The following is a 15,655-nucleotide window of genomic DNA, read 5'->3' on the forward strand; positions in this document are numbered from 1 at the left end:
AAAAAAAAAAAAAAAGCTTGTCATGAGGGACAATACATGATTTCTGCTTTGGCTTCCTAAGTGATTTTAATGGCACTTTTGCTTTGCATTAATTGGAAAAATTAAAATCTCCACTTCGTCATTATAATACTCCTTCATTATTTTAGTTGACATGGGTCATCAATAGCAATGTAAATTTTTAGGAAACAGATCTGGCTCCCAAAAAAGTGAAACCGAGGACTCATTTTCAAATGGAGAGAATTTTGCAAATGGTGAGATAAATATTAAGAGCTACTCAACACTAAAATGCCAATGACATGCAGGACATTTTACCAAGAAAATATGAAGTTCATTAGGCTTGAAAATAAACAAAATGAGAAACACTCACATGAGAAATTACCTTTGAGACATTTAAGCCCTAAAATTTAGCAAATGAAGTTCCCAAAACATCAAGGATTTATAACAACTATTCCTGTGAAGCCGGCATCGTCAATCCTAATTGCACCAGGTCTAAACATCTATTCAGTGTAACTCAAGGAATGTACAGAGTTCCTACTATGTGCCAAGATCTGTTCTAGATACTAGCGCTATAATGGTGAACAAAATAAATTAACTCCCAGTTTTTTTAAGTTTATAATCTATTAGGGCATATCAGTAGTTAGGATTATGTTGGGCAGCCTATAACAGGAAACCCCAATGGCAGTGATGCTGCAATGACAGACATTTACTTCCCTTTCACTCCCACCATAAGGAGGTTGTCCAGGCTCCGGAATAATCACACCCTCAGGCTCCTTTCTTCCGCCTTCAGCCTCCTTATGGTGCCATGTCTTGGTCTATGACATTTTCCCTAGCTCTCACCATCATCTCCACATTTTTGCTAGCAGAAACTAGAAAAAAATACAAAGGAAGGTGAGCCTCTCCCTTTAAGGAGACTTCTTGGAAGCACCACGCAATGCTTCCACATACATTTCATGATCACAGGGCCATGTATAGCTGCAAAGGAAGCTCCAGATGTCCTCCTTGAGCCAGCTAGAGGGGCCCATTCCTCAGCACAAAAGGAAAATGAGTGTCAGAGGGTAGCTTGAGGTTTCTGCCACAAAGGGAAACAGACATTGATCGAATCTTTAATCTTGTGACTAAGAAGTTCCCAGGAAAAAAGAAAAATCATCAGATTGGTTAAAGTCAGTTTATACTGATGAATTTATTGCTTCAGTTACATGCTGACACAGCAAATTTTTTTGAATACTTAGAATAACATTTAAAAGATATCTCAAGAGGGATTGAAAAATGCATTAGTCATGAGAGTAATAAAGGAGATTACTATCTGGAAGGCATATACACATTAGAGAAGTAAATTTTAAAGTGGTGTCCCACAAAAAAAGTATAAACAAAATGCTTTAGGAGTTCAGAATAAGAAGGCTCTTGGAGCTTTGTAGATAAGCTGACTTTTGAACTTGACTTTAGAGTATATTTAGGGTTTGGATATATGAAGATGGTAAAGACATCATGGAATTGTGGGAAAAGCACAAGTATGTAAAAAGAAAAAAAAACATATTTCATTTTTATTTCAGTCTTTGTTGATAGAAAGATCTTAGATCATTTAACCTCTCAGTGGGCTTGTGCAAAGCAGCTATTCCTACATGGCTCCCTCAAAGGAAAGTTATAAGGCTCAATAAGTAAAAGTACCAGGCAAACCACAAATCACTGAGCAAAGTATGGGGTTTTTTTTCCCTCTTTTTAAAAACTTTGGACAGCAAATGCTTAGAAAATGCTAAGGGAATAATGACAGAGCAGTGTAAACAAAGGCACACATGATTAAGGGAGAGAGATTTAGGCAAAAAAAAGAGCAATTAATTGGGTTTGACTGAACAACAGAGTACATGAAGGATGGTTATAGATTATAAGTTTCATCTGGAAGGTTTCATGACATGCTGAAAGAGTTTGGATTTAATTTGGGGGACAGATGTCATTGGAGAATTTTTGAACCCGTGGCTCATGAAGATTAATTTTGCACCATTCTTTGGGGGAGATGTAAAGAGAGTGACCCTAGTTAAGCAGCTATTGCAAGTGCAAAGGCAATGAAGGCCTGGATAGAGGAATGGGCGTGGAAATGGGTGGAAGGGCAGACGGAAATAATTGATGTTTTAGAGTAGACCTAATAGAACTGACAGGAGTTCGGTAGAAAAGGAAAGCGTCAAAAATGACTGCAACATGTTGAATAGAGGTGACAAGGAGGATGAAGGTGTCATCAACAGATATTGGCCAGAGAGAAAAAAACATAGCTTTGAGAAAGAAAACTTTGTTCAGATTCCTGAGCAAGAATGATGTCCAAGTAGTAATGTCTCTCATGCAGTTTCAGAATTAGGCTTGGAATTTGGGTCACAATTGTACATTTTTGTTTAGAACATTTCCCATTAATAAAACCATGGCAAATTTTATCTGGGTGGAAGAAATATGACTCAGAATAACATGTGAAGGAATCACTTGAATTGGGATGAAAAAAGAGAATTCTACTTAGAAGATTGCACGACAGTGGAGGAGAGAAGGTGCTATAAAGTGGAGATTGCTTCAAGCTTTTGGAACACTTTTAGTTGTAGTCATAAATCTGGAACTCTATATGAAAATTAATTTAGAAACCATCCTCTCTGATATATTAAAGCCACAAGATTTCTGAAAGGATGAGAAGAAATGAGCTCAAAACAGATATGTTACAGACTGTATGTGTTTCGTAACTTGGGATTTATGTGAGGAAGAAATAAAGGTATCAATTAGCTACATGCTTTTGGAAAGATCTTTTAGTTAAAGTGTGACTTTGCTAGTAAATGCTTTTCATTTACAAGGCTATAAAACATATAAGTTGGAACATGCATTTCAGTGCTTTATTTGCTGCAAGGTTGGGAAAGAAGGCTGCCCCTTGTAAGATAGTGTCCACTTATGGGCATCCGTTACTCTGTGCCCATAATGGGAACTGTTTTGCATGCTAAGGATCTAAAAGAATATAGGACTTGAGGATATTTGAGAGTAGGCCTGAAAAGAAATTTAGTATACACTGTCTCTTTGTATTTTCAAAAGTCAGTCCTAATTTTCATGGTATCCTCTGTCCTTGGCACAACTTTAAGGATATCTGTGAAAGCTAGTATTATTTCATAAACAAGATCAGATTGTAGAAGTGACATGTGCATCTAAGAAGAGGCAACAACCATTTTAGCAAATGTGACTGAAGGCAACATGAATGGGCTAGATAAAAACATTGTTGATTTGGGTAGACAACATTTGAAAATGCATTTTTAATTATCTTTAATTAATGGTAACCCTCTTTATGGAATATGTAAAATGTTAAATCAGCTGCTTGATCCAGTGGTAAGTATCAAAGACCAGAATTAGGAGAGGTAGATTTTAACTCCAACTCTTTGGTTTTGGTCAAGTCATTTAACCTCTTTTGACTTTACTCCTTCATTTATTCATTTAAAATTATGTATATACTTATTCCACAATCATTCAACAAGCTTGTACCATCAGCCCCTCCCAATTTTCCTCTTCGATAGACTGATAGTGTCACTAAGAGCCTCTGCAGCTCGTGCATGTACCACTGAATAGTAAAAGCTGCTTTACAAGGGACTTCACAAAAAGGAGAATCCTGAGCTACTTTTGAAGGATTGGAGGAATACAGTTTGGATAATGGAAAAAATGTTGGTTTGGACTTAGAAAAGGCAGGTACAAATTATGAGGCCAGCCAGAGATCTAGGACACCTTGAACTGTGCCTGGAGAGTCAACAGTAACCAAAGTTGGAAAAGAGCTAAAGAAGTGAGATTGACTAATATGAGACCTCATGGTGAAGGGAGTAAACCTGTTCCAGAGAAGAACACAGAGCATACATGGGGACTCTGGACAGCCTCAATTTTAGTCTTAGGTGAATCTAACTAGACTGGTAAAATGACTAGAGAGAAAATGGTAGAAAATGATTTTATTACCATAAAAACGAAAACAAGGCTATATGACTAGATTACTTAATTTGCCTTCACAGTATTTTCATGTCACGGTAACATTTGCAGACAGGTCATTGCTAAACATCTGATACTGTGTGGGATTTTCTTTTCTAATGAAACAGAATATGATAACATTATTATTTTTTTCACTTCCAACATGTAACTTTAACCGTGTATCTTTTTTTCCCCACAGTTTGTTGTTTGTCTCTCTTTTGTGTGCCCTCTACCTGCCTGAATTCCCCAACACCCCTCAGGATGAAAAACCTGAGCTGCTCCTATAAGCACCATGAAATATTCCCCATTATTTTAAGTTTGAAAATGCCAGAGAAATGTTAAGTGAAATTCGCCATACTCCTCTTATACAACACATTTGACCTCTAGATACTTTAAGAGCTTCATCCTCCAATGCTTTTAATGCTAATCCTTGCAGAGACAAAATTCATTGCTTGAATTACAAGAGTGAGTCTCATTAAGGCTAAAAACCAGTGACTCAGATAGCATAATGTATTAATATGGTGACCTTGCAATTTTAGAGCTTTACTTTCAAGTCTGACTGTGCAGTCATTTCAATAGTCAGTTAATCAATTGGTTAATACCAGCCTATCAGTGTTTTGAATCTGGTAGTTAGGAGATCATTTTGGCTAGTAATAGCCTGTAAAGGTTTACACTGAGTACAAGAGTACACTTATTAACTCCTAAAGCCTTCTTAAATGATCAAGATAAAATAAGCAGGATTTAATGAATTGCTGTGAATGTTGTAATTTCTAATGATTGAATAATTTTGACAGACACTGAGCGTCAACATCTTGAAATTTACCTTATATATATTATGATCATGATATAACATACAAATACATACATAGATAATATATTTCTATATTTCACTAGTATAGAAAGACTGTAAATATAAGTAATCACACCTTGAGTGATGAAGTATGTTGCTGACTGGATTCTCAAATTCTATTCTTTTGGTAGTCTTATGGTACCCTTTAGGGTGATATATAATTTTAGGATTATTTTACCCCAAATAAAATAAATGTATATGTAACTCAGCAGAACATCTGAAAATCGAAAGAATTATTACTCTTTTGCCAGAAACATATTTGTGAAAATTACTCCTTTCCTGCTTATTTATTTATTGTAGATGCAAGATATACGAAACCCAGAAGGAACTCAATATAGTTCCCATCCTCAGATGGCAGCCATGAGACCAAGGGCCCAGCCTGCAGACATCAGGCAGCAGCCAGGAATGATGCCACACAGCCAGCTGACTACCATTAACCAGTCACAGCTAAGTGCTCAACTTGGTTTGAATATGGGAGGAAGCAATGTTCCCCACAACTCACCATCTCCACCTGGAAGCAAGTCTGCAACTCCTTCACCATCCAGCTCAGTGCATGAGGATGAAGGCGATGATACCTCTAAGGTATGCATAACTTAATTTAGGACCTATGGAAGCATATTCTTAGGCATCTTCTTTAACCTGTGCTAGGTACAAGTTTATATTATCCAAATGAGAAACGTTGGCGGGAGACACATGCTTTGTTAATGAAGCATGAGGTTACAAACAAACCGGATTAAACCACCTGCTTGTCCAATTAGACTTTTTAGTCCCTGAGAAATCCTTCACATATAGATGTGTTAAGCATAAAAGTTGTTTGCTCCCACGAAAGGTCAGGCCTGTATAGTCAATGTACCATTTTAAGAAGGCAGTATCCTGGGATACAATGAAGGTCGTGTGTGTGTGTGTGTGTGTGTGTGTGTGTGTGTGTGTGTGTGTGTGTGTGTGTTTGAGAAAGAGAGAGAGAGAGAGCAAGAGACTGAGAGAGAGAGAGGAGAGAGGAGATAAGATGGATGATGATGATGTTAGATGAAACCTTTGTGGCCCCCTGACCCAACCATTTCATATAGAGGATGAGAAAAGTCAGTGCCAAGGATATTAGACAGCTCCTTTCCTGGTGATTCATTGTGTATCTTTTCTTAACTCCTTGTCAATGTGGTTGTTCTTTGTGTGTCTGTCACCAGCAGAGCCATTCTTTTAAGTTATCTGAATAGGAAGATGGGTTTTGTGTTAGCCACCTTGTTTTCTTGTCGCCACTGTGAGAATTTTGTTTTTGGAAAATTAAACTATAAACATGTTACCAAAAGCAGCACTGTGCAATCCTGATATACATGGTTAACTTTCTAGTAACTCCACTAATTTTTTTAAGTACAGATAAATAGTGATTCATCGATTTATTTAGCCTGATGACAAAGATAAGACTACTGCATTGACTATATTTTCCTATTTTTTATATTCTTGATGTTCCGGCATTTGAAACCTTAATCCTGGAAAGATGGCTCCTTTCAGGGCTAGCTAATTTTTAGAGATTGCAAATGACACTCCTGCTAGCCCCTGTTCTATATACAAGCCAACAATTCACAGCTGCACCCCAAACATCTCGTTTAAAAACTCTCACATACCAAACCAGTATTCTCTCTGCCCTACATTACCCCTGGGCCAAGTGTCAGACAACTAAGGATCACACCTTATAGCCCAGAGCCCAGCAAAGTTCTTCAAACTATCCAGTCCTAGACTTACTCCGCATGCCTACCTACCTTCCTCATTCCTGCTCACAAAATCCCGAGTAAAGGCTCCACACATGCTCTGTCTTCTCCCTCTTTCTGACTCCTGACCAACTTGGGTACTTCCCTATGTGGCCCTGTGTGCCTCCTTTTTCCAGGGATCTATGAGTGGAAACTTTTTCCTCATAACCATCATTTCTATGTCTTCTGTCTTACCACACCTGACTGAAACAAATCCCAAGTACATGTTAGAACAGCTACACGACATAACACTGCCCAAGACAATCCCCCATTCCTCACTGTCTCTTCTGTTGTCAGTGAGTCAGTCTCTCATGAGTTAGGTAAAAAGGCAGGAGGAAACTAATTGATATTCATAAATAATTAACTGGGATGCTGAAAGCCTTGCCTTTAGCTGACCATTTCCAGGGCAATAATTTTCTTCAGAAAATATAGATTATTCCAGTGGCCCCAGGTACTCATTTGCTGTTAGATTATACCTAACGGCCAATGACTATCTGGACCCAAAGGTGAACACCAATAATTTGTTTGTGGTCAATGATTTAGATGTTGATTATGCATGGATAATTCAAGTCAATTTGCTAAATACAGATGATATGTACTATATTGTAAGGGGAAAAAAATTAATGTTCTGCTCATAGTAAAGATCAACTTATATATCTAAATTGTGTCTTTATCAGTATTCACTCCTGACATTTCAGGAAATTAAATGCAAAATTAGTAGCCTCCTTTGACAGTAAATTTTATACAGAATTATTCCTAATTAAAATAACATTTTTCATAGTGTTCCACTCGTATGAGTAGAAGAGTAGGTGGAATTCTGAAATTAATAGAGTTAACATGCATGGGTCTGCCATTTGCTATTAACCTGGTAGGTCCATATTTTGTAATTTTGCTGAAGCATGAATTTACATGTTTCTATACTGATATGAAACTTTGCCAGTGGATATCCTATCCAATCACTCAATACCCACATCTCAGAATAATTTATAATTCTTCATTAGTGGACTGTGTAAGCATTGCATAGGAAAGTTCATATTCTATAGTGATAGATTCTTGAATTATTGATGTGTGAAAGTTTAGGGACTGATTACCAAGACTGCACACAGTAAAATGACTTTTTTGTCTACACAAACATTCCCACAAAGTCATGTTAAGTTTAAGTGCATTTTCCATCTCAAGAGAAGTCACCCTTCATTCCGACTCTATCCACTGTTCTTCACCTTGTCTCCAATTCAAATCCTCCTACTCATTTAAGTGATATTGTATTTATTTAAGCTAGAAAAATCCTCTGATGAAAATGTGAAAGCATTCTTTATTACAGTTAAGAATTAAAATAAAATTTTTCCTTAATATGTGAGTAGGATTTATGTGGGATGGTGTAGTGCAACAGCTTCAGTTAAAAGTGAAATGGCATTAAGTCAAAAAGATCGTTTAAATCATTTCTAACAAGTGAACTAACAAAGAATATTTAGTTCCCACACCAAAAAAAAAAAAAAAAAAAAACAGCTTCTAAAGCTTTTCTCTTAACACTTTGTGCTGTCTTTAAGCAATTACATATTGATTCCAGCTTATCAAATTGAACAATTAAATGAAATAAGTCTGTTTTGACAGAGAGGAACATTGTAAATACATCAGTAAAATAAATTATCACCTTATAAACACTACCCATAATTTTGATTGCTAGGAAACTCTGTTGACAGCCTAAGTCATAAATAAGACACAGTAAAGCATCAAAGAAATAGAAACTTAGGCAGCTTGAGGTTCTAAGCCTGTAATCCTGTATTTGTAATATAAGAGATACTTTAAGGCACTGAAAGTATCTGGCATTACAAGTATATTTTTGGCAGAGTTTTCTCTTGAAGGAAATTATGGGTTAAGAATCACATTATATATTTTTCTATCCTTTTACTTTCTGCTTTCTGTTGAAAATATCCTTATGATTTATCTGACTGTCTCTTAGAAATGTCATGTAGTTAAATGAGCTTTTACTTTAAAATGAAACCTTTACTACGTTTACATTAATATGAAACTAGGTTTATTTTTCTAAGTATGTTGATTTCTGTTTATGCCACAAATATTTTGTTTCTTTTTTTCATCTTTGAGATTACTCTTATTTTTCTCATTCCATTATCTCCTGTTTTGAGATTAGAGATTTTATGTTCTTTCTCTTCTTCCAGTAGCTTTTCCTGGAATACAAATATATAAAAGTCTAAAATTTACGGACATCTTTACCTTTTTTCTTAGACTATTTTAACTCCATACACCTTCTGTTCAATTTATATTGGGAGCTGTTACTGTTGCTCATTCTAATTGTAGTTTAATTGAATTCTGTAACTGAATAAACTTCATGAAACACTATTTTAATTATTTTATGGAGTTATTTTTCCTTTGGATTTATTCACATATATATTTCTTTCACCTGACATCTTTTGCATTATGCTTTAAAAATGTTCTCTCATGAGGGTCTTCAGGGAACATGCTTACCTTAAAAAACATGTTTGCTGGGTATAGAATTGTAGATTGACAGTTATTTTCTTTCAGCATTTTGAAGATATTATATTATTCCACTGAATCCATGTTTCCACTATTGCCTTTGAGAATTTATTGCCCAACTCTCTTTCTTTTGAAAGTAACCTGTCTTTACTCTCTGACTGCTTTTGATATCTCTTGTCTTTGCTGTCCTGCAGCTTCATGGTGATATGTGTGAGTTTCTTTGCAATCATTCTGATTGTAATCATTTCTGTCTCTCAGCATTTTGAGGAAATTTTCATTACTTATTTTTTTCACATACTGCCTCTACTTCATTCTTGCTTCCTTCTCATGCTGTTATTCTGAGGAGATGAATGTTAGACTTTCTCCTCCTACCTTCCATGACTCTTTTTCATATTTTCTACTTCCTTGCCCCCTGTATTACATTCTGATTAACTCATTTTCCAATTCATAATTCTCCTTTCAGCTATACCTATCTGAAATGATCTGTTGAAATTTTTATCTCAACTATTTTATATTTATAGTTTTATTTGGTTCCTTTTCAAATCAGTTTGGACTTCTTTTTTCAGTTCCTTGCTCTTTACCCATGTATGTAATCTCTCTCATTCCTTTAAGCATGTTAAACATATTTGTTTTATACCCTCTTACAGTAATTTCAATAGATGAAGTATTTTGGAGTCTGAATATGTTGGTTTTAATAGCTTGTTTCATTTTTCTTTTTGTACTTTTGAAATGAGAACTAGTATTTATTAGAACTTTGTAAGAATTATTTTAGAGCTTGTTTAAAAGTAGGTTTCTCTGGCCGGGCGCAGTGGTTCACGCCTATAATCCCAGCACTTTTGGGAGCCCTAGGCAGGCAGATTGCCTGAGCTCAGGAGATTGCGACCAGCCTGGGCAACACAGTGAAACCTCGTCTCTCCTAAATACAAAAAATTAGCCAGGCATGGCGGCATGCGCCTGTAGTCCCAGCTACATGGGAGGCTGAGGCAGGAGAATTGCTTGAACCTGGGAGGCAGAGGTTGTAATGAGCCAAGATGGTGCCACTGCATTTCAGCCTGAAAAAAACTGGATTTCTCCAGGGATGATTTATATTTGTTTCTGCCACATATTTTGGACCATTGCAGTCAAGAACCACGCTTAGCCTGAATTTTTCAGACCACTCATATGGTGTACGTTCAGGCTACACATCTTGCAAATGCTGGCTTTTTTTTTGTGAATAAACATGAGATTTTGTTCTACTCTTCATTTGTATCAAGGTTCCAGAACAGCTATTGCTGCATGTTCCGGGAGGTCACATACAAGGGAATGTTACTTCATCCTTGCACTGACAGTCTAATTCTTTTACATCTTGATTTTAACAGGATCACTCCTATTAAACATTTTGCTTTTGGGAAGGCATGGAGTTTATCTTCTGTCTATTGCTCTCTAACTCAAATTCACACCAGGTTCAACAATATCTTCAATATGAAAGCTGCCTTTAATACTCTGCATACTTCTCTGAGTTGACTAGTGTTTGCCTTTAAGTTTGTTACTAATTTGCTAGTTTATCAATGCATACACTCTACCATACTAGACAGAAGCAGAAGGTTTTATTCTCAAAGCAAATAGGATGAATCACTAGAGCAGCAATTAAATAAGCCTTCGAGTAGGAGTTTTTATTTACCACTGTTCTGAAGACAAGTAGACTCCTGGAATAAAGTAGAAATGAGAAACAGACAGGTTTCTACAAATATTAAGTGAAATCAAACAGTGTTAGAACCAAATGTCACGTCACTTTATCTAGGTAGCAGTGGGACAGAATACTTAAAACTGGGACTTGGAATTCTGATATTTTCATCATTGAACTGTGCTTTTATTGTAACCGTTCACTTTATATATGTATGATACTTTTAAAGAATTTATTAGACCACAACAATTAAAATAATATATGCCCCTTATTCATTTTTTTTAGAAAAGTATCCTATTTGTTAAAGCTGAGTCTAATAAACTAATTGAAGAGAAAATGATAAAATTTGGTCAAACAGCCAGTTAGTACCTGCTTCCAAATCATCTTTCCTAAGATTTATTCAAGTAATTAATTACCCCAGGATATAGACATGCCCTAGATGACTGAGCATACTTAATTAATTCATGGAATAAAAATAAAATGAAGCTTAACATAGCCGCCTAGCATTTTATTGAGCAGGACCCCGCCTCAACAGCTTGCATTCTTTGTAAGGCTGTAGAAGCCCCCATTCCAAAAGAATATGAAGTGAATGTACTTCCCTACATCAGCAAATTTAGAAAAGATCAAGTGGATCCCATAAAATTGATACACTTAACCAGTAGGTGTATAAAATAACAACCAGCCTTTTTTCTCACTTTAAAGTGATTTTTCTGGACATTAGCCCAAGCTTCCTATTTCACATAAGGCCACTGAGTGCCTTCGCTACACTCATTCAAAAATAACACTCAGCTATGTTTGCCAGTATCAAGGATCCTTACAAATAAAATTGCTTTACAAACTATGACACTGATAGAATGCCCCACATGTGTGAATCATTTCAAAAGTATAGCACTTCATATGCATTTCTCTATAATTGATGTTTTGAGTCATAGAATGTATCATTATTAATGATAATAATAAACCCAATTGTAAAATGAAAGAAGTATTACAGCCTTGCTGATTTCACAGTAACTAGATGACTTACTTTCCATGCTTATTTGAATTTAGTCTCATAAGGGGATTTTAGATGGCATAGTTTAGAAAAAGGAGAATGAATTTAAGTAGCAAAATTTTCACTCACTGAAACATCACAAAAACTGCTGTTATATGCCTTGTTTCTATGGAGAGGAGTTTATAATATTTACTTTATATGATAAGAGTTATAAGTGGAGTTCTATGTTGTTTGTTCAGCCTATTATACAGATGGTGCTTGATTAAAATCTATTTTAAACTACAGCGATTACTGCAAGATAGTGTGCATTAAACAGCTCTCCCAGCTCCATTAAAGGCTTTGGGACCGCGGCAGTTTATTTTAAATATGCTTATAGACGTTTCTAACTTCTCCAGGGACATTTCAATATCAGTGATTCTCTTTCCTTGATAGTCTTAACTCCTGTGCTCTGGCTTCTTAAGAAGTGCTATTATCTAAGCAACACGGTTAGCACATACTTTTTTAAAGTAAAGATTATTGTTTTCTTGTGATAAATAAGTTAAATACATCTCTATAATTAAACAATAAGGCATGACAGGAGGTGAATTACCAGAAGCCTTAGGGCACCTGTAGGGATTTGAGAAATAAATCTATGTCTTGCGAGTAAGTTACATGAAGCACATGTATCTGTGTAAAGCTTATGTGTAATATTTATGAATAATATTTAGGTATTTGTGCACTTACATATTCATTCATGTTTTAATTGATGATGAAATCGGTGTGTGGGTAATCAGGGAGACATGTAGGGCCTCAGCTCAGCCATGTTTTAGTTGGCATGACTTTCATACAAGTTTTTGTGTGTTTCAGATTTTCTTTGCCTCATAATTCTAAGCCTTTGCCCAGTGCTATGGAATGCCATAGCAGAAATGTATAATGATCCATTGCATGTAAAATACTGTACTGATGCTGCGAAAGACGTGAAGATTAATGGGATCTGCTCCCTACTTTCAATGTGCTTGTTATTGGAAGGAATTCATATTTTTGCATTATATGGTTTCTTTGATATTCTAAAAATTACGATGGAATAAAATTTAACTCTCTAGCCTTAGAACCCTGGTAACTTTACAAATACCATATGTACTCTAGAGCAGTGTCCAATACAAAATACTGTACTGTCTCATCCAGTAACTGCTAGCCACGTGTGACTGCTTCCATTTAAATTTAACAAATTAAAATTAAATTTGGAAATTCAGTTCCTCTGTGTTACTAGCTACATTACAAGTGGCCTATAGCCATATGTGGTTAGTGGCTACGCTTTTGGACAGGGCAAAGAGCATACCTGTCATTCTAGAAAATTTTATGAGGCAGTGCTACTCTAGACTTTAAAAGTAAAGGCCTCTCAGAAAGTTAGGATTTAAAATTATATGCTTCCATCCATCTATGCAAGAAGTGAGCATCCAGACAATACCCAAAATTAAGGTCCAGGGACAGATTTTAAATCCATTTAGCTAACTTTTCTACCACAGTCATATTTAATCATCATTGTGTTTATTCCAAATAGTGTGTGGTCATAAGAGCTGGATATCTTTCAAATTACATCCATTTCTGGCATGAAAATGGATCCAAATTACAGCAGCATTTCTGTCTTCAGGGAGGCTTTGGACACAAGCGGTGATCATGTGTTTTTCATATATGTGATGAAGCTACTTCCAAAAGTAGGCCTTACAAATTCCCAGTTCATTACAGAGAATCTAAAATGGCAGCTCATTTCCGCATCCTTTTCACATAAGAAAAGCAAAAAGCAAAAAAATGAGATCCCCACAGATCAGGGGGCAATGTCCAGTATTCATAAGACAAACAGCCTTATACCTCATAGGGCACAGCCCAAGTACTTGAGTAAATGAGAGATCAAACCACAGCAAGGAGTATTGCATACAAAAGAGCAAAGATATTGTGAGTACGTAACAGTCCTTTATACAAGAACATTGAGCAATATAATAAATAGTTCCCTCCAGAGTATATTTTATCTCATAAGAAATAGAGATCTTTTATACATCGTTTTCCCCCTTATATAAATCTTCAGTGGAAGTCAGGGCTTTGTCTTAGATCATAGTTCAGTTTTATGAGGGCAGTTCTATAAATGGTCAGAATATTATGATCCAAGAATCTGGCTTTGATGATCTAGTTTAGTTATTGAAAGAAAGGCAGTGAATCTTGAGTAATGAATATTTTATGTGCATCCTTTAGATTGGTCTTCTCAGATGCCAGTTTTCTTGCATGGCAGAAAATTCAAACCAAGGTTAATAAGAGTATTTAAAGGGAAGGCACAGTGTGATGTTGACTGAAAGCAGATCAATATGCTCTTGCTTTTAGGCACAGCAAAGACAAAGATGATGTAATCTTATAAGATGGGCTGGTAAGTCTACTTTAATGGGGGCAAAACCATAGCTTTACAGTCTAATGCCTCTCAGGTACTCAATCAGATATACAATGGAAGCCCCAGAGTTATACTCCATAATGCTTAAATGATGTCTCCTGAGCCTTGAAAATGTGGAGGCAGAAGTCATGAAATACTTGCTTCTATTAAACAAAACTGAGCAACACTGCATTCTGCCAGCCCTCTAGGAAAGACCAGGAAAATAGGTAAAGCCCCCAGGCAAATAACAAAATGGATCGGCTGTATGAAATTATTTAGGGTTTTCTATAGAGTTGCTCTCCATTGCCTCAAAATGACGACTGGTGGTTTTCATATGATTGAGCCTCTCATTGGCAGTAACAAGTTCTCCTGCTTCTTTAGTACCTCCCTAAAAGTAAGGCCCTATTGTCAAATGCAAGAGGATGACTGTCCTCCTTTCTGTTACATCAGGGAATCACACATCCAGTAGATATAGAGCCTGTACCATACTGTCCACATACCAACTTAAAAAGAAAGTAAGCATGATGATCAGTGGTTCAAACACAATTTTGGACAATGGAGGAAGGAAATTGTCTTAGTCCATTTTGTGCCACTGTAACAGACTACCTAGGAGTGGGCAATTTATAAAGAACAGAGATATATTTCTTATAGTTGTAGAGGCTCAAGAAGCCCTGGGTGAGAGCCTTCTTGCTGTGCCATCCCATGGTAGAAGGCAGAAGGACAAAGAGCACATGTATGACAAAGAGAGAGAGAGAGAGAAAGTGTTGTCTTTGTTCTGTCTTTTCTGTTCTATCCAGGACCTCAGCCTATTGAAGGGTACCTGGCCACACTGAGGGCTTATCTTCCCCACCCACTCCGCTGACTCCCCCGAGTCTCCTCGGGAAACACCCTCACAGACACACCCAGAAGTAATATTTTACCGGTTCTCTGGAATTCCTTAATCCAATCAACTTGACACCTAAAATTAACCATCACAAAAACTATTTAAATAATGTGGGGAATTCTTTTAATGAGAGCATTTAAATTGCATGATAGGAAATTTATCTCTATGATTGACATTTGATTATTTTCCAGAAAGATTGATATAATCTGTAATCATGGAGACTTCAATGTGTCAGATCATTAATTTTTTAATTAAAATTTAAAATGAGTCTAGGTAGTATTCCATATGGATTCATTTATTTCTGTACTTTGTTCCTGATTCCTGTCAATCTTTGATGAAATATCAGGATTTCTCTTTTTTTAGCTTTATTGAGGTATAAATGACAAATAAAATTGTATATATTTAAAGTGTACAACATGATGTTTTGATATACGTGTACATTATGAAATGATTACCACAATAAGCTAATTAACTTGTCACCTCACCTAGTCACTTTTTTAAAATGAGAATGCTTAAGATCTGTTCTGTTAGCAATTTTCAAGTATACAACACAGTATTAACTACAGTCACTGTGCTGTTTGTTAGATCCCCAGAACTTACTCATCTTATAACTGAAAATCTATACCCTAAACCACTCTATCTTTAATATTCTTCATTGTGGATCTTGTTGACTCCTTT

At 36.0% G+C, this 15,655-nt stretch overlaps 1 protein-coding gene across 2 annotated transcripts in view; it reads left to right on the top strand.

Annotated features, from left to right (window-relative positions):
- The window catches only part of TOX (thymocyte selection associated high mobility group box), a 309,196-nt gene that overhangs the window by 257,168 nt on the left and 36,373 nt on the right, over nt 1–15,655 (top strand). For both annotated transcript variants that reach the window (XM_017547563.2, XM_017547564.2), the window contains one exon: nt 5,111–5,392. In XM_017547563.2, the coding sequence (XP_017403052.1) occupies nt 5,111–5,392 (282 nt within the window). The remainder of the gene's footprint in view (nt 1–5,110; nt 5,393–15,655) is intronic.

The sequence above is a fragment of the Cebus imitator genome, unplaced genomic scaffold (genome assembly GCF_001604975.1).
Source record: "Cebus imitator isolate Cc_AM_T3 unplaced genomic scaffold, Cebus_imitator-1.0 Scaffold199, whole genome shotgun sequence".
Lineage (NCBI taxonomy): Eukaryota > Metazoa > Chordata > Mammalia > Primates > Cebidae > Cebus > Cebus imitator.